At 34.2% G+C, this 24,909-nt stretch overlaps 1 protein-coding gene and 1 non-coding gene across 2 annotated transcripts in view; one reads left to right on the top strand and one right to left on the bottom strand.

The window, feature by feature from the left end:
- Positions 1-11,730: 11,730 nt before the first annotated feature.
- The window catches only part of LOC126970184 (retinal homeobox protein Rx1-like), a 57,918-nt gene continuing 44,739 nt past the window's right edge, over positions 11,731-24,909 (top strand). Inside the window, exon 1 of the mRNA XM_050815989.1 lies at positions 11,731-12,121. Within this exon, the coding sequence (XP_050671946.1) occupies positions 11,731-12,121 (391 nt within the window). The remainder of the gene's footprint in view (positions 12,122-24,909) is intronic.
- Positions 20,170-20,286, bottom strand: Trnal-caa (transfer RNA leucine (anticodon CAA)). The gene is made up of 2 exons: positions 20,249-20,286; positions 20,170-20,214 (listed from the first exon to the last, which is right to left on the bottom strand). It is a non-coding gene; the product is annotated as a tRNA-Leu (tRNA).

Here is a 24,909-nt window from a genome sequence, read left to right as displayed (position 1 = left end):
ATATGTCAGTTGAGTTCCAAACTTCACACATTGGGGTAACTGAAAATCAGTGTTGTACTCATAATGTATGGACACTACTATAACTCAGTGGAGTCCAGTTTTGGAAGACCACTGCCACGTTAAGTTTTGCTTTTCTTGTTTCTTTTGTATTAAGTAAGTTAAGTATTAGATTAAGAATATATTTTGTTCTAATTAACTTTTTTGTGTGTTCATGTTCAGTTTTTCTTCCAAAATAAATTCATTTTCATTTCATTTCATTTTCATTTAATTCCCCATCCCTCCACACGCTTCTATCTGATATTCAGATATATATGGTCCAAAACTATTTATTTATTTACTGTCTACCAATAGAAGTTGCACATACATAAAGCTGAACTCCCTCATAATCTTTATGTATATAATTCTTCTTTATGTGTGTTGACAGTGAACTCCTCCTAAACGACTGGACCGATTTGAATGATTGTTTTGTGTGTGTCCAAGTAGATTAGAGGATGGTTAAGATTCACAATTGAACTATCTCCAAAACGGCTGGACCTATTTTGATGATTTTTGTGTGTTTCAGTGAATTTGAGATTGGTTTAGATTCTCAATTCAGTAATTCTCCTGCCCAAGTGTATGTTAGTGAACACCTACTAACGGCTGGAAGAATTTTTTAAATTTAAGACGTGTGTACAGGACAACGTCTGTCGGGTCCTCTAGTATTTATATAATTTTAAAGCATTTAATTATATAGATGTATCCATTACAATTTCTAACGTCAATCATATCATTTCCATTGCTACTTAAACGCTCTGAGAGGGTTACAATACAACAAAAAACAAATAAATACTAGATGCTGAATACTTATACCCTTTTTTCTAATGAAGAGCTCGTACACAACGTTAACTTGACATATCAAGTTCCTTCTAACGTTGTAAAGTTACGATGATCACTTTCTGGTAGGAGGAGAGACTCCTTACTCTCTTCTACTATAAAAAGCAACCACTGCATATAACAAAACGAAATCCTACAATAAAGTATAGCAGCACTGAACAAGGGTTATATTGTATTTATTAAAGCGAGGATATAAATGAGGATAATTTTGATGATCAAAGCACGACACGACCAGATGCTGTATGGTGACTATCGTTTCTTGATATTGTTGGATAATTATTTTAATATAATATGGTGATTTAAGGATTGTTAAAACTTTTATGTGTAAGCGGCGTGAAAATCAAAATGTGAAATTTTTGTAAAAGTCAAATTTTAAGTGGCGAATAATAGTTAGCGATCGGTCGTGATTTTCAATTTACAGCGCAACTACTTACACTTTTTCATTTTATAATTCAATAGCTTACAAATTAATAGTCTGATATCCAACTAATGAATTTTGTTTTATGCATTTTTTAACGAAACCTGTATTTGAATAATACACATGTTATAATATCAATTTATCCTAATATCCAGTACTATAATAAATATCCAGTAGGTACATTATTAAATTTTAATTGTTTTTATTTAAGTGTGTTTCATAGTCAGTCAACTATTTATCAACTCACAACTAATCTTCTCACGAAAATAAACCAGTATACCTTTTCCAGAGCACCAACTGTCAAGTAGCATACAGAAAGTAAAAAGAACAATATGATTTTCTTTTTAGAACTCATGTCTTTACTGCTAGAACCGAAAAGTTTTAGCAATAAAGTAAAAGAAAGTTCTGGTAAGAACTTAAAACATTGTCACCCTACTCCGCAGCTACCTATCAGTTGGCGGGGGGTACGGGTTGTGGGGGGTGCAGGCGCCCCGCGGAGTCGGACAGTGATAGCCGTGCTACGGAGTCATTAATTAACTCTACGGTTTGCGTACTTATCCCGCCCTCTACGTTACTACGCTGCTACGCCGCTACAACATCCATGTAACCACCGATAATTGAGTAGTCTTTACACATTGGACAAATGCTGCAGAACATACCTATTATAGAATGCACCAGGTTTAGACGAAGAGTGGTTGTTATTGCGACCCCAAAACTAATACCCACCTTCATGCTGCAGCAGAGTTGTTTAGGTGACTGTCGTTGTGGCACTCAACAACACTTCCCGTACAATGTCCACGAGCTGTGTGACACTGTGGTAAATATAGCACCAAAATAGTATTGTTATTATTCCATATTTCTTCTTTTCATGTATGCAGAATTAATAATCAAAGCACAATAAAAGCTTATCTAAAGTCCAAGGGTTTTATTATCGATACATGTGCCAACACTAAATAATGACAGAAAAATGTTTAAAAATCTTTTGGTTCATCGAGTGAAATTTGTACTATTGTGTAACTTAGAAGACACATCCAGTCAAAGGTGGGAGTTTCGTATACACCTAGTTGAACTCCTAGCCTTCGTTTTTACATGACTAATGCAGTCACAGTTTTTTTTTTCGGCAACAAACCTACGGTTTTTTACATTATAAAAATTAACCCTTCGCTGTAGATAGAAATAAAATTATAATAGATTGTAATAGACTGCACAAAAAAAACTATAATAGGGTATTTCTTTCATTGGTGGACTACGAACAATCGTTTATTCTTTGATTAACGCGAGTGTTACACATTTAAATAAAACACTTATTAAAGGATTAAACCATTTCTCTTACTATTTTAGCTAACCCGACGTTTCGTGACCTTTCCAGAGCACAGTGCAATCTCCCTGAAAATATAACTTTTACGCAAAATCTTATGTAAAAACACAGTTACAATTACCCGCGTTTTAATCCCTTATAATACGACCACAGAATAACACCACTCAACAATATTTAAAAGGTAATTAAGTATTTAAAATGTTTTAATGTTCTCCGCCAATGATTACGCTGGAAGGAATTAGAAACAAGGAAAAATCTATTTCAAGGATTATTGTAACAGGGGTAGGTATGTTACCTTCTTAATACCTATTAATATGAATGAAATAACAATATGACGTAGCAGCTTCGAAGATGTGATGAGACCAGATGTAACAAACGATATTAATAATTATATAAAGTCAAACTGAACATAGAACAATAGTTCCATTGTCCAGCTTAATTAACAAATCATTGCGGAACAACTGACAACCCACACGTGGGGGTGGGTCGTTGGGGGTCGATGAGGTCGCGGGGCACGGGGAAGAGGCAGGCGTGGGGTTGTGAAAACCAATCAATGTCGATTAATTGGCGCTTTAATGTTGCCTCATTCAACAATTACTGAGTTCGCTGTCAATTGAAGGCTAGGGATGGGATGCGCTCGACACATGTTTGTATTTTATTTGGGAAACTTACAGCCGTTTTTACAAAATTTTTCCCAACAAATAGATTAATAAATGCTAATTACAAGCTTCCACATTTGTTTTTAAATTGATAAAGGTCAGACTAATATATACACAAACAATAATATAATACAAAATAGGTTCTTACTTATGAGATTATGTCCTTCTTTTTTATGTTAGTCTTACATCGACACTGTCTATGGTAAGCACATTCTTAGCTACACGAGAACTTCAAGTAAAGAGGTCAGAACGGTCATCATGGTTAAACTTGTTGAATTGCATTCAACGAGGAAAATAGCTATTTTTCCGGTAGTTAGTGTGGCTGGAAACTAAACAAAACTGGTTTCCAAAGACTACGAGTAGGAAAATTAGGATCTATTTTACTAAGATGTATCGATCATTTTTCGGTCAAAGGTATTATTTTGTTATTTGTTCATCTGAAACCATTGTGGAACTCAAAGGTATTTCAACTGAAACTTCGTAATTTTCTCAACAAAGCCAGCTTTTTCCCAGCAACTAAATATTTTAATATAAACTGTCTCGAATACTTTTGCAGTTGGTGAAACTACATGATTGTCACTACCACCAACAATCGTTTACTTACCAACAACACCACAGGAGAGTTGCTGCACTTTTAGCTGAGCATAAGTGAATTTTTAAAGCGTACCCAGTCTGATTCCTGTAGGTACTGACTGCATATTCTAACCTGTTATTTACGAGTACATATCTTCAGTAATGAAAATTCAAATGTATCGCAGCTATTTCCTCAAATTATTATGGTTTAGTAATTCAATATACATGTGTTTGATGTAAATGTATACGTAACAACAATAGTTATCACCATTGTTCTTTTAATAACAATAAAAGAGATAAAAGTATATGCGAAAACTATTAATACTTAACGTAAGTATATATAAATGAACTAAAATATATAACAGGGTGGCCGAGAAGTTCACGTCCAAAGCTAAAATTTTAAAGCCTTATTATGTTGATCAGTATCCAAATCACCCCTATGTATGTTCTACGATTTTGCGTAATTTAGAAGATAATATTTTTTCCCCTTTTATCCGCTTTTTTCACCAAATTGTGGTTTAAGACTTTTTTCTAATTTTTTTGAACATTTTTAGTTAATTTTATTGTTGATAATTATTAAATGCAGTTGCAATAACGACATAAGAAACTATGAATAGTTTAGACAATGCGGTACTAGTTTAGAATTGAGTCGTAAGTTTAAGATAACTGCTCCAGCTAAATTCATGAAAATGTTCAAGGTATCAAAAAAAAATAGGGGAGCCTATGGCTTCTAACAATTCTTAAAAACTTCCACGAACCATCACCCAGTATATTGTTCGTAAGAAAAATAAAAACTGAAACTTGTAACGGATCTTTTTACGTGATGGGTGCCAACCCCCGCTACAATATGATCAAAATAAATAGGTATATAAAAATAGCATTCTGTCGAAAAAACTTGTCAAAAATCTATACAAAGTATTCAGCGTAATAAGTAATTAAATTAAAGAGAGGCGTTGAAAATAGCTACTTGCCAATTCATTTCGCTCTCACACGATAATGTCTTTTATTTGCAAGGAACCGTAAGGATACGATTGTAGTGTGTAATTTTAAAGTGAAAACATTTGATTGCTTAATCTTCTTTATTCATTGATTAAATATTATAATTCATATAATACCCCAGGTGAAGGTAGGGGATTTTCACTTATAAATGGTCTACTTGAGTCGCATAAAAGGGGTGGCAAAAGGATAAAAGGCTCTCGTGATGGAAAGTGGTGAGGCATGGACATACGCAACACCAGAGTTAGAGACATCTAGGTTCGGGAAAACTCCAGCCAGGATTTGATTCCACAAAGTGGCTGTGCGGAGCAAGATTCTCACGAATGCGTGGCTGTAGTGCCATTGGCTATCCTGAGATATTTTATCGATATTCGGATATCGATAGACAGTGTAGCTGGATTCGTCGTACTTTTTAAATCAAATATTAACTATCAAATACATAAATTTATTAATATTTAACAATCTTTACTGATAATTTCGCTTATACCTACCTAGGTTAAATAAATACCTATTTAACTTGGTATAAGCGCAAAAAATTGTGATATCGATAGAGCAGTACATCACTAGCAACATGAATATAGAAAGTTAAGTTGATTGTAGCAGATATTTTTATCGATAAACAAATATTAATTGTTTACGAGTAGCGTTATTGCTCGAAAACAATCACTTGTACAGGATGTAATGATATTGTGTTCAGTCGAAATCAATTACTTAGTTACATTATTTGTTAGTTATTAAATATATACAGGGATGGAATTATAATATGGAGAGTAAAACTTGCTTTACACGTGCAGTATTCCTGAGTTAATCATTGCATGATACGATACTAATAACGATATTATTACTTATGATAAATAATCATCGATTTTATATTTACGTATTGCAATTTACTTGATAATTGCACATTTTATAATTAAAACGAAATAGGCTACAAACTAGTGTCAACACTTTTTATTACCACAGAGTACAACTAGGTACTTACTTGAGTACCCAATAATGGAGAGAACGATTTTCAACATTTGGGCTTTTCGAGAGTTTATACAAGTGGACTCTTAATCACCAGCGTTCGCACTTGGCGCATCTTACAGGCTCTTGCCGACGGATATTGGTCCAACTCGAAGCCCGCAAACGCTGAAGTCCCCAAGGTTTTGTGCTATGTCCTACACTGTTTCTTCTATCAATAATAGTTGGATACCTCCAACATAAATTTATATACAGAAGACAGACCGGCCACGGCCTCTCTCGCGAAATCGTCGACTACTGCGGGAAGAAACTTGTGTCTTCTATGGAGTCAACTGGAAGGCAAATCGAAATTGGATTCGAAGGAACTGAGGGTCATAAACAGAGCCAGGGTACTTCAAGCCGAGCTAGTATTGCTCTCATCTTTGGTCTCGTGCACCTCAGTATCAGTTTCATCAGATTAGATCACCATATTATGTTGCCTGTAGATAAGATTTTGGTATCAATAATTCCTCAATGTCAAATTGAAAATCACAAAATCATTAACCATCAGATAGTATTCAATTAGTGCACACCCCTTTCGTGTGAAATATAAATCATGCCGTGTGAAGTAATTATTAAGGTGGAGGACCCACGGCATCACCTACCACCTACCTACCTAGTCGTTACACTAATGTATTGCAAACCTAATTCAACTAAGTTGTTTCCGTGGAAGCTCTGATTATGATGTGAGTGTGAGATAGCGATCACTCGATAAATCGTTTAAATATTCATGCTATCAGCCTTGTTCAAAAGGACGCATTATTTTTAGGTTCCCGTTCAACGTATAGAATCACTTGCGCTGTAACACGAGCTGGTGGAGTGGTTATCTTTATTATTCAAAATCAAAATGACTTTATTCATGTAGGTCACGGAAATTACACTTATGGTTGTCAAAAAGTTACCTTTCTTGTTAAATTTTCCGCCATTTCGTAAAGGTTGAGCTAATGAGAAGTAGGGGAAAGAAACTCATTGTCACTTCTTTGAATCAACATTTACAACTTCATTGTTTTACAAATAATTTCAATTACAATATACGTAACGTGATATAACAAAAATTGTTATCGGGTGTAGCAAACCACATGAAATTGTTTAAGCAAATGTTCCCTTTCTTCACCCGTTAACAACGCATGACAAACGTGTCACTTTAGAAATTCAAAATCCTATTTTTTTACGCAAAGAAAACAAGAAAAGTCTGGACGAGACAAGTGTCTTAAGTACTTCTTCTACGTTCTTCTATTAGATTCTGAATGACCGACTGTTATAAATACGTGGGAGAAGGTTCCTAGAGTTAATACTCACGAATACTGCACTTAAGATTATAATTTTAAGTATTATGGAGCATTGCAGCCGATTATATAAAATGTTGTGCTGCAGAAAAAGGCAATATAAGTTATTTATTACTATAGGAATCATAAAGGGGAGATAAATTTTAAGGAATTAACATTTTGGCTGTTACCTCTCGATCTATTTTTTATAATGTAATGCGTGTACAATTTGCCTAACAATTAGCAACTAGAAATTATGATATCGATAATAAATATCTCCACCACATGAATATATACCTGTGTTGTTATTCGGATGTGTTACCTACTTATTTGTTGGATGTATAATTTAACAATATCAGATCGGTTCAAAAAAAAATGTTAAAAAATGTTTGTGTGGTGAGGGGTACCTAACTATTTTTAAATAAGCATTGCTTTCATTAGCATTCATTTATAAAAAAAATAATCGAAATTCAATGTAATAAAGAAAATGAGATCTGCGGCCTATATTTTTGAAATTCGATGCATTTAGAAAATTTATTAATTTAATGGAAAAAATGGAGGACCTAAGGCAATATCAGTAAGAGAAGCATAAAGTTGACCTAAGCATTTTTAATCTGAGAATTTGAATGTCAACGTTAAAAAAACTTAAAAAGTTTAATTATGAACAATTCCCTCCTCCAAAAACTAACTAATTGTATCAAAATTTTAAAATGGGAGGTAAATAATTTGTGTCAGACTGTTTAAATTTTGCCGCTTATTTTTTTTTTTTATTTGTATATTTGGCTGTGGTTTACAGTCTGCATGATTAAGCCCTTTTAAGGACTCTTTGAAGAACAGAGAGTCATAGATAATTATTATATGATACTTATTTGAAAATAATTTTGATCAAGGATTAAAAATCAAGAAAAAATGAATGTTTGATTGGCTTGATTGGGTATTTTATAGTTGCAAGGCTACAATTTAGAGTGTAGAGATTTATCGGTTTTCAATCTTTGATCCTGACTCACTTGCTTAATATGATCCAAACACAACAAAATTGATGTCAAACTGAAGGTTTCATACATTACCGATGATTGCGTTTCTTAATATCTCTTATAGATAAAAACTGTTACTGAGAATAACGGAAGGGATACCTTTCAGGTCTTCCTGTAGTAAATAATGCATTCTCATACCACTTGCCTCATTCTCTCGCTTTGAACAAGCCCTCATTGCCACAACACGTCTTACTTATACCTCATTCGATTTCTTACCTAATTTTGTGTTTAGACGTCTTATTTCTCTTTGATAAGAACTTATATTGAAATGATGTCCGATAGAATTACGCATAATTAAAGACAAATGCATCCGCCATCTTAGAACAAAATTTAGGAACCAGAGTTAGCGTCATCGCGCAAGTAATAAAACAACTTGCAAAATTATAAATAAAGAACCCGGAAGGGTGAACCATCTGATGTTTAATTTAAACAAAGACAATGACCATATTCCGCTCTTTATTCGTTGAATGGTAATATTCTTACATATGATAAGATCTTTAAATTTGATCATGATTCTGGCTCTGATGATATAAAAGCTTTTAAATCTATCATAAATAATGCGACAAATGATTTTTGGGGCATATGAGTGAAACTTGTCATGTCTCTGATTGATATTTTTGCACCAAATTTAGCTGCATTATTTAAAAATTATGTAGATAATAGTGAAATTCCTTACTTTTCAGGTTAATTCAGTGATACTACAAACTATAGACCAATATCTGTACAACCCAGTGTTAGTAATTTTTTTGTAAAGTTAATGTTAAATCATTTGGGTCCTCATTTCTTTCAGTAGTAATTTACTAACCTACAAACAGTCTGGTTTTAAGCAGGACCGTTCAAATACCTATGCTGGTATCGACTTGATACATAATATATTTGAAACCTGGAAAGAGTCCCGTGATGTGCTTGGCATCTATTGTGATTTATCCAAGGTCTTTGATTGTATTGAACACGATACATTAGTAAGAAAACTTCTCAATTATAGTATTAGAAATATAGCATTGGACATAATGATATCATTCTTAGATTGTAGACTACAAAAGGTGGACGTCAATGGAATGGATACTTAGATGATGGCACTTTGGATGGTGAAGTAGACACTGTTTTAGATAATTTGCAAGTTGTAATAGAAAGTTCTAGCTCAATCGACCCTGAGTTAAATGCGAACTTTTTATCGGAGAAAAATTCCAAATCTCAGACCGGGTGGATATTACCAATAAATATAATGTTCTCGCCCCCAATATTAAAGTTTTGGATAAGAATTCACTTCACCTTCTTGGAGGTCCATTATTTCCTGTTTCAATTATACAATCTTAGATGATCACATTAAAAAAATTAATAACATTTCTGACAGATAATTTAAAATTAATTCTCAAATGGCCTTAACTATTATTCGGTCTTGTTTATTTGTTCCATAATTTACGTACCTCTTAAGGTCTAGCCCGTTATGGAAATTTCCAAATTTACTTGATGTAATCGATATTTCACTTTAAAATATTTTAGAAACCGTTTTGAATTGCGCGTTTACAGATCGTGCATGGTCTCAAGCCTCTTTACCGATACGGTTTGGTGGTTTGGGTACTTGCAAAGTTTCTCCTGTTCATAGTTCGCAGCCTTTGCTTATCTCCAGGTAGGTATCTCAGAGATTGCGTATTTGAACGAAGCTAATAATGCTTGGCAAAATATTGCAAATATTCAAAATTTTCCAGATGATTTAAAGTGTCAAAAAGCATGGGACCCACTTCTTTATCTATTTTGAGGTAAGGTTATATTAATTTGATTTTCAAGAGACGGTGCGTTACTTTTTCATGGAAGGGGGGGAAATGAGCCAGGGGACAGAGGACATCTCCCTCTCTCCCTCTTCCCCTCTCACCCCCCTCCACCTACAACACGATACTAAATTCTTCCCACATTATGTCTAAGTCATACCAAATAAACCTTATAAATATCAAGGAAAATACTTTTTGTCATTTCACAGAACCAACTCTGGCATTTGGTCAAATCACTAGATTTGTTTCGATAAATGAAAAAACCGTGTTTAACATCCTCCGTGATTTGACCAAATCACTGCTTTTATCATATCCCTGCGACATATATATTTCTGCATTATTTTACAAATTATTTAATTAACAATCAATCTGAAGCGATGCAACAAACGTCTTAAACTTAAAAGGTCAAAACTTACACGAAAAAAAAAACACAAACTTAAATCATGAATTATGTTGCCGTTAATTCAAAATATGAAATGCATTCTAAAGATAAGTCATCTAATCGATGCCTTTTTAGCAACCTACCGTGCTGTATTTTCTTGGGATTCAGCCACAATAGCTTTTGTTATCCTTGTCAGAAATAACAGTTTTGAGCTGCAATGAGTATTTTTTAAATTTTCAAGTGAAGTAAAGCTTTCTGCCGTTTGACAATATTTCACGATGGCTAATGGAAAGCATTTTATAAAAATAAATCATAGGTAGGTAGGAGCTCTCTATTTAAAAGTGAATTAACAGTTTCCAAGCGGACTGTCTATTGGTAGCTGTGCCCATTACTGATATAACGAGTCCCCAATGGTGCCGACAATTATAAAATAAAACCCGACGAGAGCTAATATTATTTCGCACAAACTAGTCCAAGTTAACCCCCGCGCGCAACAACAAAAGAAACGCGAACAAAAGATCCACTTACGAGCAAAAAAGTCCACGCGTATTATTGGCTGATCGGGACGTGACGTCACCTCACTCCGCCCCCTAGCAACCGTCGCTACGACGAGATGAGAGGGAGCAGGACGGAACATGTGAACGAGATGGCAATACAACGAGTGAACTAAAGAAAACTCAAGGCTGTTGATCTAACGTAATTCACACGCTATTGAAAGGAGTTACGGCTTAAATTAAGTCGATTCTAAGTGAGCGGTCAATTTGGTTGGTATTGTTACAGATTGGTGCACAATCACTTGTTTGTAGGTTTGCTCGCTCACACGCTGGCACACATGGCTCAACCAATACTTACCTTGTTGCACAATTAATATATGATACGCTTTGCTACATTCAGAACACTTACACTATAAAAATCACAAATTATAAAATCGTTTTCAGATCTTCTTCATGAATTTTCTCATATTTAATATTTACTTTAAAGAAAACGCTTGGTGAAGTAGTATATCGGCTTTACAGAGGTATTTTTTTTATATTCTCCGAATGTAAATAAAAATCTTGTTCTGTTGTAATACTTAATACTATATTTATTTAATATACTTAGATATACTGCCTTACACATCGTCGATATAATGTTAAAAGTAGTTCTAAACACTCGCAAGTTTCAATAAGCACCAACAAAATAACTAGCTGAGCCCCGCTCTGAGTGACTCTCACACAACTCCAACACTTCTCACAATCGACCCAATCAAAGGTGAAAAACACTATTGAAGCCTCTCCGTACACCGCGGCACGCCGGGGGAAATGCTAATCGCTCCAAACAAAATCACTTCGCGACCCCAAATTTCGCACTTTGAAGGCGACTTGACTCCGCCCACCGGCACCCCGACGGAGGCAGGCCGTGAGCCGCGGGCGGCTCAGTCGCGTCTCGACCCCCAAGCAGGATGGACGTGCCAGACGACCGGTTCTTTGGCGCACAGACTCCGGACCGCTCCGAGAACAACAGCCCGCGCTCCCACATGAGCAGCCCGAACTCGACCTCCTCGATAAACGTGACGGACCAGCTCTCCATAAGCCAACATCAGCAGAACTTGGAGACCCTTAACCGTATGGGGATGTTCTTTCATCAGCAGATGCATTTAAATCAGAGTTTCGACGCAGTGAAATCTCGACTGGGCTTGACGCAAGTCAGTCAGGGACCTCGACATACCATAGACGCTATACTGGGACTCAACGGCGGTAGACGAGTGCAAAGTGAGTTTGACCATCGACGGGAAGAACGGGATCGAGAGTGCGAGCCCGTGCCCGTTTCCCCCGGAGCTGTGGAGAGTGCTGGTGAGTTGAAAATGCAGGCTGCTGTACCTATAATACTGAAATATGGAGACCACTATGATAATCAGTCTCTTATGTTAAGACGCATTTTACCTACATACTTGCGAAAATATATTCTTATCGGAGAGTTGATATAAGGCATGAGAAAAAGTACATATTAGTATTCTCTTTTATTGCACTCGTATGAAATTAACTATTTATGTATTTTAACCAACCTGAATATAACAATTTTGCATTGAATAAGTGTTTGAATATTGTATTAATAATATTATTTAAATAAAATTTTGAATTGGTTACTGAGAAGCTTCGAGTATTTAATTATGTTTTCAATCGCCTTTCAATTCTGCTTTCTTGACATAAAAATGTCGTTAAGTGTGCTTTGAAAGTAACGTAAAGTTTAGATCTTATTATATTTCATACAGTCGATTTGCTGCCAAATTTAGGCCAGATAGGTAGGTACTTGGGAATTATATTATTTTTGCAAAAGGATCTGTCCTCGTACTCATATGCACACAATCATCGATGTAACACAATAATATAATATATATATTTACAGCGATTTTCGCCAAACTAAGATCTAAAGACAAAGAATGCAATGTCTTCAGGTTATTTTTTTTATGGCAAAAAGGCACGAGACGTCCAGGACGTTCAGCTGATGGTAATTGATACAGCACTAAAATTTTCTCGAAACAACTAAATAAATAATTAAATAAAATTACGCTCGTCACCTTGAGATGTTAAGTCTCAATTTCCCAGTAATATCACTAGCTACGGCGCCCTTCAGACCGAAACACAATAATGCTAAAACATAACTGCTTGACGGCAGAAATAGGCACCGTTGTGGTACCCATAATCTTGCTGGCATCCTGTGCAAAGAACCATGTGAACTCCTCCCACTGGTGGTGTGTGTGCACGGGACTTCCTTAATTCTTATCAGATACTTCAGTTATTATTTTAGTATAGGCTGTAGTACTTATGCGTCGACTTTGCTTCTCTCTGGGGTCGGTCCCTCATGTCTGAGGATCGTGGTAAATATTATGGTTGCATCTGAAGCGGATGATCTGCCTCCACCTTTTATTTCGTGGATACAGCTGCCGTCATTGTTGATATGGGAGCCCAAGTAGATGTAGATAGTAGCCGACGATATGAATGTCCGGAATGTTACTGATGTCATTCTTTAACTTTCCAGCCCGACCAACTGTCTTCACTTTAGTTTTTACCCTTTACACTGCTAGACTGATATTGCCACTTTCTGTCTCAAGGCGTTGGAACAGCTCACTCATATCTTACATGGATGTTGCCACAAAAATGGTGTCGTCGGCATATCGGAGATTTCATAGTTTCTTTCCACCCTTCCCACCCACTCTTTCAAAGATAAGCCCTTTTCTCAGTATGCACCTTGCTTAACAATATTTCTATTTTGATCGGAATGGTTTTGCTTACAATTCTTCTGACTCATACATATATTGCCTAACATACTGAGGAAGCCATTTGAGTATTGAGATCTGAGAATATTGTAGCCAGACTAAGATGATACGTACATAATTTAAGAAGACAAACACCAATTATCATCGAGCTTAACATTAATAATTATCTCAATGCTCAGCAAATCGAATTTATAATATTATTTACTTCGAAATGTAAACACTGGAGTTGAACGCCATGTCAAGGGTTTGACATTGGTGATCGGTGGTCAGTGCCCCGACGGTATTATTTTCTTCCGAAAACCGTTAGAACTTACGTGATTTCAGAAAGTAAGAAATGAACAAATATGAGAACTTAATGCAGATCATTAGTTTAAAATTTAAATTTTGTAAAATTAAGCGTAAATAAATTAACCTAGGCCGTACATAACGTGTCGTTTGTCAATTGAAATGCAAACATACCGTATGATTGTTTTGAAAATATTTTAACATTAACTAAATATTTTTTACCAACTTTAAAGTCAGAGGCTTCGAGTAAATTGAACTGTACTTGTTTTTTATTGTTTTTAAAGTTAGGTACTTCAACATGTTGAAGAGAAAAAATATTTTTACTTTTTATTTATTTTATTTATTTATTTATAAAGGCTTACCAACTAAATACAATTTATTAACTTATGCACTAAGAATTAAACAAATATAATAAAATAGTTTAAATGTACTTAAATTATAGGTAGGCACACCATTACTATAAGAAATACATGTGATATTTTAAAATCTAAAATCTATAATTTTTTTGTTTTCATCTATATTAAAAATACAATTATATAATTGTAACATTAGCTGTAGAGGAGAGTTTAAGCTATAATTACTTTGATGGAATTTAATGTGCATTGGGAAAAAGTACTAAGCCGACAATTGAAGGCACATGCAAACCGATTTGTGATAAAAGCGAAGGATAGTCCATACTTGTTTTTAACCGACTTTAAAAAAGGAGCAGATTCTCAATTCGTCGGTATGTTCTTTTTTTTAATGTTTGTTAATAACTCAATATCGCGATAACCGATTTCGATGATTCTTTTTTAATTGAAAAGGATATACTTATAAGATAGTTTGGTCAGAGTATGGTTTGCTTCTGATAACGGAATCCATGACAAAGTAACAGAACTCTTCAATTCTTAGGAGCAAATTAACGATACTCAGCCGAATCTTTTTTATGCTATCCGGATATTTAAGTCATCTACCATAACATAGTTATGGTCAAGTTATTGTCGTAGTCAAATTAAGGTAGGGACTCCTTAACGAATTACAGTAAGGCAACTGCAATCTGCGGCAGAATTTCTAACAGTCTGTAATCAAATTGCAAAGCGCTTACGTTTATTGCTGCATTGAAAAATTTAGTATATCTACACATATATAGACAAATTGTTAGTTAGTGTACTTCAAATTTACTAAAAATATTTTGGAATAGTGTTTTAGAAGTCAGTTGTATTTTTTGGTAATTTTTTTTTTGCCTACATCATTATAGGCTTACTACGATTATGATTGTTTCAAGTTTTTCTTTTTTTTAACTTCTTTATTTTTTTATTTCAGTGATTGTTTTGAGTGAGAATACCAATTCAAATTCCCATTCATTCATTTATTTAGCATAAAGTACTGTGCCACAAATTAGTTCGTACAATAGCCTAGTCTCTTCTATTTAACATTACAGTTGATATGTGTCAAAAAAAGAGTGGTCGTTGAGTGTCTTGTATGTAGTTCTCACGAGCTCTACATTTGAAATAAATATTTTTAGTGACGATTCAAAAGCGCTAAGTTAAATCATAATTGAATAAAGTTTATTTGACTTTTAAAAAAAATATTGCAATATAATATATTACAATATATAAATATAAATTACTAAATTAATATTAATTCAACAATATATGTTAAAAAATAAATTTTTATTCAGTAAGACAAGATTAGTTGTGGTGCAATGTCAAATTCTATAATCTTATTAGTCAAAACTTCTTCTACTGAATAAAATAAGTAGTCAACCGTGTAAGGATATTTCAAGCCTTGTAATATCTTAATCGAATTAAGATATCCCCACCATCTGGATGTGTGGCGTTGTTTGAAGGAACTTTCTTCCACATACCACAAAGCTGTGGAATGACCTTCCTTGTACGGTGTTTCCGGGACGATACGACATGGGTACTATCTACAAAAGCGCTTATAGCTTCCTTAAAGGCCGGCAACGCTCCTGTGATTCCTCTGGTGTTTTTTTTATGAAAATAAGGGACGAGACGAGCAGGACGTTCAACTGACGGCAATTGATACGCCCTACCCATTACAATGCGGTGCCGCTCAAAAAAATTCTGAGACATAAGATGTTAAGTCTCATTTGCCCAGTAATTTCACTAGCTAGGGCGCCATTCAGACCGGCAGAAATAGGTGCCGTTGTGGTACTCATAATCTAGCCGGCTTCCTGTGCAAAGGAGCCTCCCACTTGTGTTGCAAGATAATATGGGCGGCGGTGATCACTCAACATTAGTTGACCCGTACGCTCGTTTGTTCTCCTTTTCAATAAAAAAATTTACTAGACAACAAAAGGGATCCCACTAACATTAGGTAATAACTCCGTGAAGAAACTAACATTGGGTATTTAACTATGAAGAAAATAAACTTGTAGATAGGGAATAAAGGAATAATAAAGGGATACAAGACTTAACTACTACTTTATGTAAGATAAGTGCTGACCTGGTAAACGTTGATTTGCCATATAAATAAACGACCGTTTTCAATAACCTATCTATCCTTAGTTTGACTTTCTAGACGTAGACAAATCTATCTTTTTACGCTTACTTACATTTCAATAATCTATTGACAGATAGCATTGGACTATAACGGCCGTTCCCAATATATAGTATATTGGAACTACAGATAGAGATAAATTATTAGCTTCTACTGTCAGTAATTAGCTGTCAATAATCTGAAGCTGTCCCAATATACCCGATAAGTCATTCTTATCGCCTTACAATGGGATGCGTGAATTGCAGTTGACAGACAGCGTGCACGTATAAGATGAGCTTCCGTCGATAAGTTCATTCGATATTTTCGATTCGTTATTCGTACGATTTTTGTCTCAAGTAAGAGATTGACTGAATATTGGGAACGGCCGTGACTGTATTGGACATAACTATGGATAAAGAGATCTTGTCATTGAACGGTGACAGCAATATATCCGCAAGTTAAACTAAGGGTATATAGGTTATTGAAAAGGGCTGAAAGTCAGTACCTACCTACTCCGCGCTCGCTCACTGTATGAATTGTCATATGAAATGAAATGTTGCACTCCATCAAATGTAAACTGAATTATTTATACTTCGAATATAGGTAATATAGGTATTTAAAAAAATATGCCCCGGAAGTATTCAATTTCAAACATTTTTATTCAAAATAGGATGTGATATCACTTATTGAAAGCCAAAAACTATCACCCAAAAAGTATGCCTCAGACTTGAGAAGAACGGGCGCAACAAACTCAGCGGGCTTCTGTTTTTTCATAAAAAATATGGTTACAAATTAATAATATCCATTCCCAATCTGAGGTATCATTGAGAAAGTCATTTATGTTATAGTAACCTTTACGACACACACAGTTCTTAACAATTCTTTTGAATTTCGTAATACATTTGTTTCAACATTTTCTGGGATCGTGTTGTAAAAGCATGTACACCGCCCCACAAAACACTTACTAACACGACTTAGCCGAGGAGTAGTAATCAGTAATCACCAACATATAATTGTAAAAGTACAGTAAGCTGTATCTTATGGTATAAGTTTTATTCCGATCGGTTCAATAGTTTTCGCAGTATAACTGATCAAAAGAACCGGCTCTCCATTTATAAGTAAAGATAGATTAGAAACATAAATTAACCAATATAATGTAAGAACATTTTGCTATCAATTGTATTCAGGCGCCTAAATTTTTAGTTTTACACTAATGACTGAATATTTTTATTCTTTTAATTACGTTTATTCGGGATCAAACACAATAACAGCACTAGTACACTGTGTATATGTTTCTATACTCCATCATCCATGTAAACTTATAAACTTGCTCATATCCTATATTAAGTTATTAAAAACCAATGTAAACGCGATCCAAGTAGAGCATAGCGCCATCCATTATTCTAGTGCGAAAACAATACTGATTGAACATTAATAATAATTAACATAGATTATTCTTAAGGTACCTTCTCGATCTGTTTGCTTGCCGTGTCTTCATTAACAGACTAAAAAACAAACTAGAATCAATACATATCAGAATTTTATCTTTCATATAATTTTATTAAAAAGAGCGCAAAAATGAATGCTGGGAGAGTTTCTTGCACCGCTTATTCTTCCGCCATTTGTTTCCGAAGCGGTAGTAGTGTCTAGTATATATGTAATGTCATCAAAAAGAATTCTAAAGGAATCAATTTTGAGAAAATAAATGCCTTTATATGCCTATTAGTTTAAAGCATCTCGTCTATCTGAAATAATTATAGGTCAATGTTTAAACTATAGCATATACCAACGTATATAGTGTTCAATAATTAATTTTTGTAGTATTTAATTAATATTGTCATAATATAGATTTTTCTATTTCGAATACTTTGGACAGGAAATAAAAACAGTTAAGAATTCGCCAAAACTAATCCTTCCACCTTAATACACATTAAAACAACTGCACTGTAAAAATTATACAGAGGCAATACAGATAAGTCCATGGCGCCAATATGTCCCGTTATTTCTTGTTTTAACTACTTATTTGCAGCAAAATTAAACACTAAATCAAACTTGTTATAACAGTCTAACTCACCTTGTGTTTACAATCTATTTTATAGCTTAACGATTAATCAAATACATGTTTCATTAATTTATGTAAATTCACACAAGGTCCACATACGTCATTTGTAATCCAGCTATTAGGTAATTCGTAATCATATTCATAATAATATTATCACAACATTTCAAGTGTAGATCGACAAATAACTCTATGCTTTTATACAATTAATAAAAGTTTTCGGGGTTTGGGATAATAATTAATGCTGAATTTTTCATCCTGAGTTTGTCATAACATTAAAACGTGATAAAGGATGAAACGCTTTATCGCCTACAATAAACTATTACCCCCTTATTCATAATAGTCTGCAAAACTTAAAGCACTGCTAATTCTCACTCTGTCTTCTTCTATTGACCTAAGTCAAAATGAGAAAAAACACTCCTAAGCGGCTGTTTAAAGTAAGCGGACCATTTTGAATAATTAATATTATTAGTATGCTGTTTTCTGCTGTAAACACGCGAAACACAATAATTGCAGTTATTCGGTAGTATTCAGACGTTTGATCGTAACATAATTAATACGACTAGATAGACTCCAAACTGAGTTTTAACAGATAGAGAGCGATGTGTTTCTCCTAGGCATAATACCCTTGTACAGTGCCATAGAACTGTAGAAATGTGTATAGTCAGTATAGTCAGGAATTTTGTCCTTTCAATCCTAATAATCTAAAATCTTCTCGTCCCAAATACCACAGTGTCTGAAGACGAAGGTTTTCAACCAGTGTGTGTTGCCAGTGATGACTTACGATACGCAGACGTGATCGTTAATTATGGGCCTGATAAGAAAGCTCATGGTCACTCAGAGGGCAATGGAGCGGGTTATTCTCGGAGTTTCCCTGCGAGATCGAATCAGAAATGAGGAGATCCATAAAAGAACCAAAGTCACCAACATAGCTCAAATGATAGCGAAACTGAAGTGGCAGGGCAGGGCACATACTTAGACGGCCGTTGGGGCAGTGAAGTCCTCGAATGGCGACCACGTACCGGAAGACGCTGTGTTGGTAGGCCCCCCACAAGATGGAACGACGACCTTGTCGAAATTGCCGTAATACGTTGGATGAGGGCAGCGCAGGACCGATTGTCGTGGAAATCTTTTGGGGGAGACCTTTGTCCAGCAGTGGATGTCTTCCGGCTACTGATGATGATGATGATTGATCTTATAGATTACTACTTTTCTACTACTTACTATAAGAAGTTTACCGAAGTCTAAAAATCTGGAGTAATATGTTATTAAAAATCTAATGTAGAGCCACTTACCACTATACTACGGTACTTACTTATGTTTTGTTTTTGAATTATATGAAACAAAAAACAAAATAAATATTGTGTCAGGCATAAAAATTATATATTTATTGAATGGTATTATCAAGTAATATTTAGGTAATACTTTCAATTTAAGGTCATTAATTATATCCGCAGAACTCTAATTTTGTAACAAAAAAATATTTTAACTATCCTCTAATAACATGAGCTACCTGTCATTTAAATTTCCATGAAAATCGGTACTTAGATTAGCCGAAACAAACAGACAGACATACGTAAATCTGTACATCGGTTTTCTTTTATAATTATTATTTGGTAAACCTTACATTTCTAAGCATTTAGTAAAAACTGAACTACAAGATGAAAAATACAAAGACACAATTCAATTTATATAAATGTATTAACACATTTACTAAATAAGTATTATATTTTGTTATTATTATCGATAAATATGAATAAGATAAATAAAATAATATTAAATTATAAAACAAAAACATCTGTCAGAAGTGGGATTCGAACCCACGCCCTCAGAGAGGACCAGAACAGCTCAGACCTACTTCTTGTAGGCAAGGTTTCCCTTGAGTCTGGCGCCTTAGACCGCTCGGCCATCCTGACTTGTGACGATGACGACGAAATAGTCTTACAGTCTATATTTGTCTTATTAATACTTTAAAATGTTTCGAATATGTTTCAAACTTGCAACAATAGATTGAAGGTCAGTTATATAAGTGTTTTTATTATGAACACTATAATAATTATTAATATTGATAATTAGATAATCGTGTAACTATGTATTATGTTTAAAGATAATTAAAAAATAACATTTATTATCATATTATATTATCTACACATACTTTTAGCGAGCAAGACATATTTCTTTCAAATATTAGATCAAATTATTGTTATGTACTGACTTTAAATAATTTATCCGTTTAGATAGAGTCTTTATTCAAATTCAAATATTTTTATTCAAAATAGGATTTATAATCACTTATTGAACGTCAAAATCTACCACCCATTCAAAAGACACTGCCTCAGACTTGAGAAGAATGGGCGCAAGAAACTCAGCGGGCTTTTTGTTTATATAAAAATGGATTACAATGTAATATCGCCCAATAAACATTAATAATTAAAGAGCCTGAGGGTGTTCGCTTTAATCCCAGTCCGTGGTGTCATTAAGAAAATCGTTTATGCTATAATAACCTTTCCCACACAAACGTTTTTTAACAATTCTTTTAAATTTCGTAACACATTTGTTTTGTACATTTTCTGGGATCATATTGTCGAAGCATATACATCGCCCAACAAAAGACTTACTAACTCGACCCAAGCTTTAGCTGCTAGACAACAGATAATTACAGGCCAGATTTATAACTATAGTGTGCGTGACATGCTACGTGTAAAATTAAAAATTTTATGACACCTTGTGTTAGTGTGCGTGCATTCCCCAAAATAGAGGTTAACTATCGACCTCAATTTTTTTTCTGTTTTCATAGCTGTCTCAGTTCGTCTAGACGTATAAATGATCTAAGGTATTGACGAACATTCAGGTTTGGTTTCAGGGATCATTATTAATATTGATGAGGGCTATACTTACTCAGCCAACAATCACTAACACAAACTAGCGGTTAGGTACTTGGTTAAGAATGATTTCTATAATAAAACCCAAAGTGTATGTGTGTCATAACCATAATGTTAACACCAGGAACAAACATAAACTTATAAGTTAAGCCTACTACTCGGCTGAGTCGAGTAAGTAAGTCTTTTGTGGGGCGTTGTATATACATTTACAAAAAGATCCCAGAAAATGTTCAAAACTAATTTATCACGAAATTCAAAAGAATTGTTCAAAAAAGTTTGTGTGGTAAAGGTCATACTATATCATAAATGACTTTCTTAATGATACCGATTTTGACTTTCTTAATGAGACAGATTGGGAATGGAGCGATCGCCCTCAGGCTATTAAATAATTTGTTTAATTGTACAATATTACTTTGTAAATATATATTTGTCGGAGTCATACCTACTTTTTCGAATGGGTGGTAGTTTTTGACTTTCAATAAGTCATATTATATACTATATTGAACCTAAATATTTGAATTTGTGGATTGTAAATATGAGATAATTTTATTCCGTTATTTTATTATAATATTAATTAATTAATTTAATTAACTTGTTAAAAGGAGTATTGTATTGTCAAACATGCGTTTGACATTGGTATCGGCTAATTGATAAAGTGTTTGACCTTCAATGTTGAGATCTTCTCAGCACCAACTTACGCAGATTATGATGAAAGAAAACCTGCTTAAGTTATATTGTAGTAGTAGGAAGCCACACAATAATTAAACTTAACGAAAGTGTCAGTATTGTGTACATACAGTTACCATTAGTGGTGATTGGCGAAGCGCGATCGTCTGCGAAGTGCGAACGTGTCAGCCATGTGAGGTGTGAAATAGTGCATGATATGTTCCTAACTACAAACAAGTATGTACAATACAAAGAACTTAAGTTATTAAAACTTTCGTGAGACATAATTAACTTTAGTCAAAGAAAAAGTCAAATAAGCTATATTGCATCCAACAAATACAATAATTTACTAATGACGATCTGTATAGCCGAGTGGTTAGCGATCCTACCTACTATGCTAGAGGTCCCGGGTTCGAATCGCGGTAGGTGCAAGCATTTATAATATTGGTGTTTGTTTCCGAGTCATGGATGTATATTGTTTGTATTAATGTATGTTCATAATGTATTTATGTATGTTTAAGTAAGTATATTGTATTAAATATATCGTTGTCTTACAACCCATAACACAGGCTATATGCTTAATTTGGGGCAAGATAATTTGTGTTAAAGTGTGTCAATACTATTATCTATACCAGGTCGACCTGGCACCACAAGCAGCTGTCTTTATAAATATATTTATATAAATCGGCTTTACAAACGATTCGTCGGTATTTCTATTGATTGTTTCGGACCATTCGGAGGTCCTGCATCAGGATGAGTGTAGTGGGTATAGCAGCTCGTCTAACACTGCGGATTTGTGATCGTAGTGCGCGGCTTAATAAGACGGGGACGCCGGGTAAAATTAATAAAATTAAATCCAAAGATCTGTTTATAATGGCTATAACTACAAGTAGTATGATGAATATATATTACCTAAGTAAAAAGTTAAAATTGTATTATTTTTATATTTTATAAAAAATAAAAGCGCAACATATAAACCTGGCAGAGTTTGTTGTGAGCAATTCTGGCACGAGACATCTGTCTCAAGACAGAATTTGACAAGTTGGTATCTCCTGAGGGCCTCCTTGCCCCATTCGAGGAAGGCTCACAGCAATTGAATGATTATGGACTTTCGCAAAATTTTCGCTTAATAGTATTTTCTTTGATTCATGATCATGTCTGAGGCATACTATTTCGATTGGGTGACATTTTTTTTTAGGTTATTGAACGTAAAAAACTACCACCCAACCGACCACTTACGAGTATTAAAGTAATTTTAAATCCTATTTTGAATAAAAATATTTGAAGTCGGAAATATTAAATTTGACGATAATTATTTATATTATTTACTTCATTTGAAAAACAAACAGTTACATTAAAAGTATATAAACAAGTATACAATTAATAAAAAACCCTTTCAAAAAAAGTTTGTTATATATCCCAGAGATCTGTTTCATACTAGTTTGTAGATCACTTTTCAATTTTAATATAGGGTCAGTCTTCAGATAATGTTATTTACAGAGTTAGTAGCCAGTAGATTTCAGATGGTAAGCGTTATCAACGAACGACTTCAAAAGAGTAAATGTTCTAGTTTTTAACTTACGAAAAGTTAGTCTTAAAAGTTTGATAAATATTATACAATTTTATTTATGCTTAAAATCCTAACTAGAAAAAATCTACCGCTTTCTCGGAATCGATTGACTTCGGAATCGAGATAATTTTACTATGTTATTGTTTCGTTTATGATATATTTGACAAGTTTTATTGTTCTACTTTGAGACAACCTGAGATAGCAGTGCCGCAATCTGCAGGAACATATCCTGTAATAGGTTTATGAACTCCTTTCATGCCATCGTTTGGTCTCGGGTAAGCTATTACTCTTATATATATTTACAATATTGTTTGAATTCACTTTTTTTTTCTGGCGGTACTAAATAACATTTTATGAGGTGACCCGAAACAGTAATAAAAATAAACGTGGGACGAAACAGGAATGTGGGACGAAAACTCGAGACGAAACAGGAACAAATCAACTAATTCTATAACAGTAGTTCCCTATATACTATCTACAGATAGAGATAAATTACTACCTTCTACTGTCAGTAATTAGCTGTCAATAATCTGAAGCTGTCCCAATATACCCTATAATTCATTATTATCGCCAGTTCACTGTTACAATTTCCATACAAACTTCTATGCCTGGTAAGCTATACGTCGTCCCATTGACAGACAGCGTGTACGGTAAGATGAGTTACCGTCGATAAGTTTATTGGGACAGAAAAGTCAACGATAGTTACGATTTTTTATCCTAAGTAGGCCACAACCGTAGATAGACTGAGTATTGGGAATGGCCGTAAAAAGGCATAAAAGGCATTTATTTTCTCAAAATTGATGTCTTTAGAATTCTTTTTGATGTCATTTCTTATACTACTAGATACTACTACCGCTTCGGAAACAAATGGCGCTCTGAGAGAGAAGAAGCGGCGCAAGAAACTCTCCCAGCATTCTTTTTTTGCGCTCTTTTCAATAAAAATATACAATATTGTACTGTCATTTCTATCGCTATAAAATAATCACAATCTAGTCCCAGGCTGTCCGATCATTTAGATATTCAGCAGTGGAGTAATAGGATTTACGACAGAGCCATTTTTTATAAAACATTTAAATTTATTTATAGATAATGCCTGAACAGTGGCTGGGAATGTAAATAACCTTGGTCAAGTTTAAGTTAGAATTAAGTTGTAAATAACCTTATCTGAATACTTACCCTATATTGATATTGAAAAGTGATCTACAAACTAATTTGGAGCATCTCTGGGATATGTATGACTATCTTTTATTAGATATTCGGAATGATAAGTCCCCGTATTGCTCTATCAAAGAGTCAGGTCACCACATAAATCGTTGCCTTCATCCCACTGAGCCGCAGTCTGACCTCTCGCCAACTTACAACTCAACGATAAATGTTGAAATTTTGATCGTATTACATAATGTTGACTCTACAATACAGCT

The sequence above is a fragment of the Leptidea sinapis genome, chromosome 1, assembly GCF_905404315.1.
Source record: "Leptidea sinapis chromosome 1, ilLepSina1.1, whole genome shotgun sequence".
NCBI lineage: Eukaryota > Metazoa > Arthropoda > Insecta > Lepidoptera > Pieridae > Leptidea > Leptidea sinapis.
The sequence above is the reverse complement of the archived record's forward strand: the minus strand, read 5'-3'. Positions and strand labels throughout refer to the sequence as shown.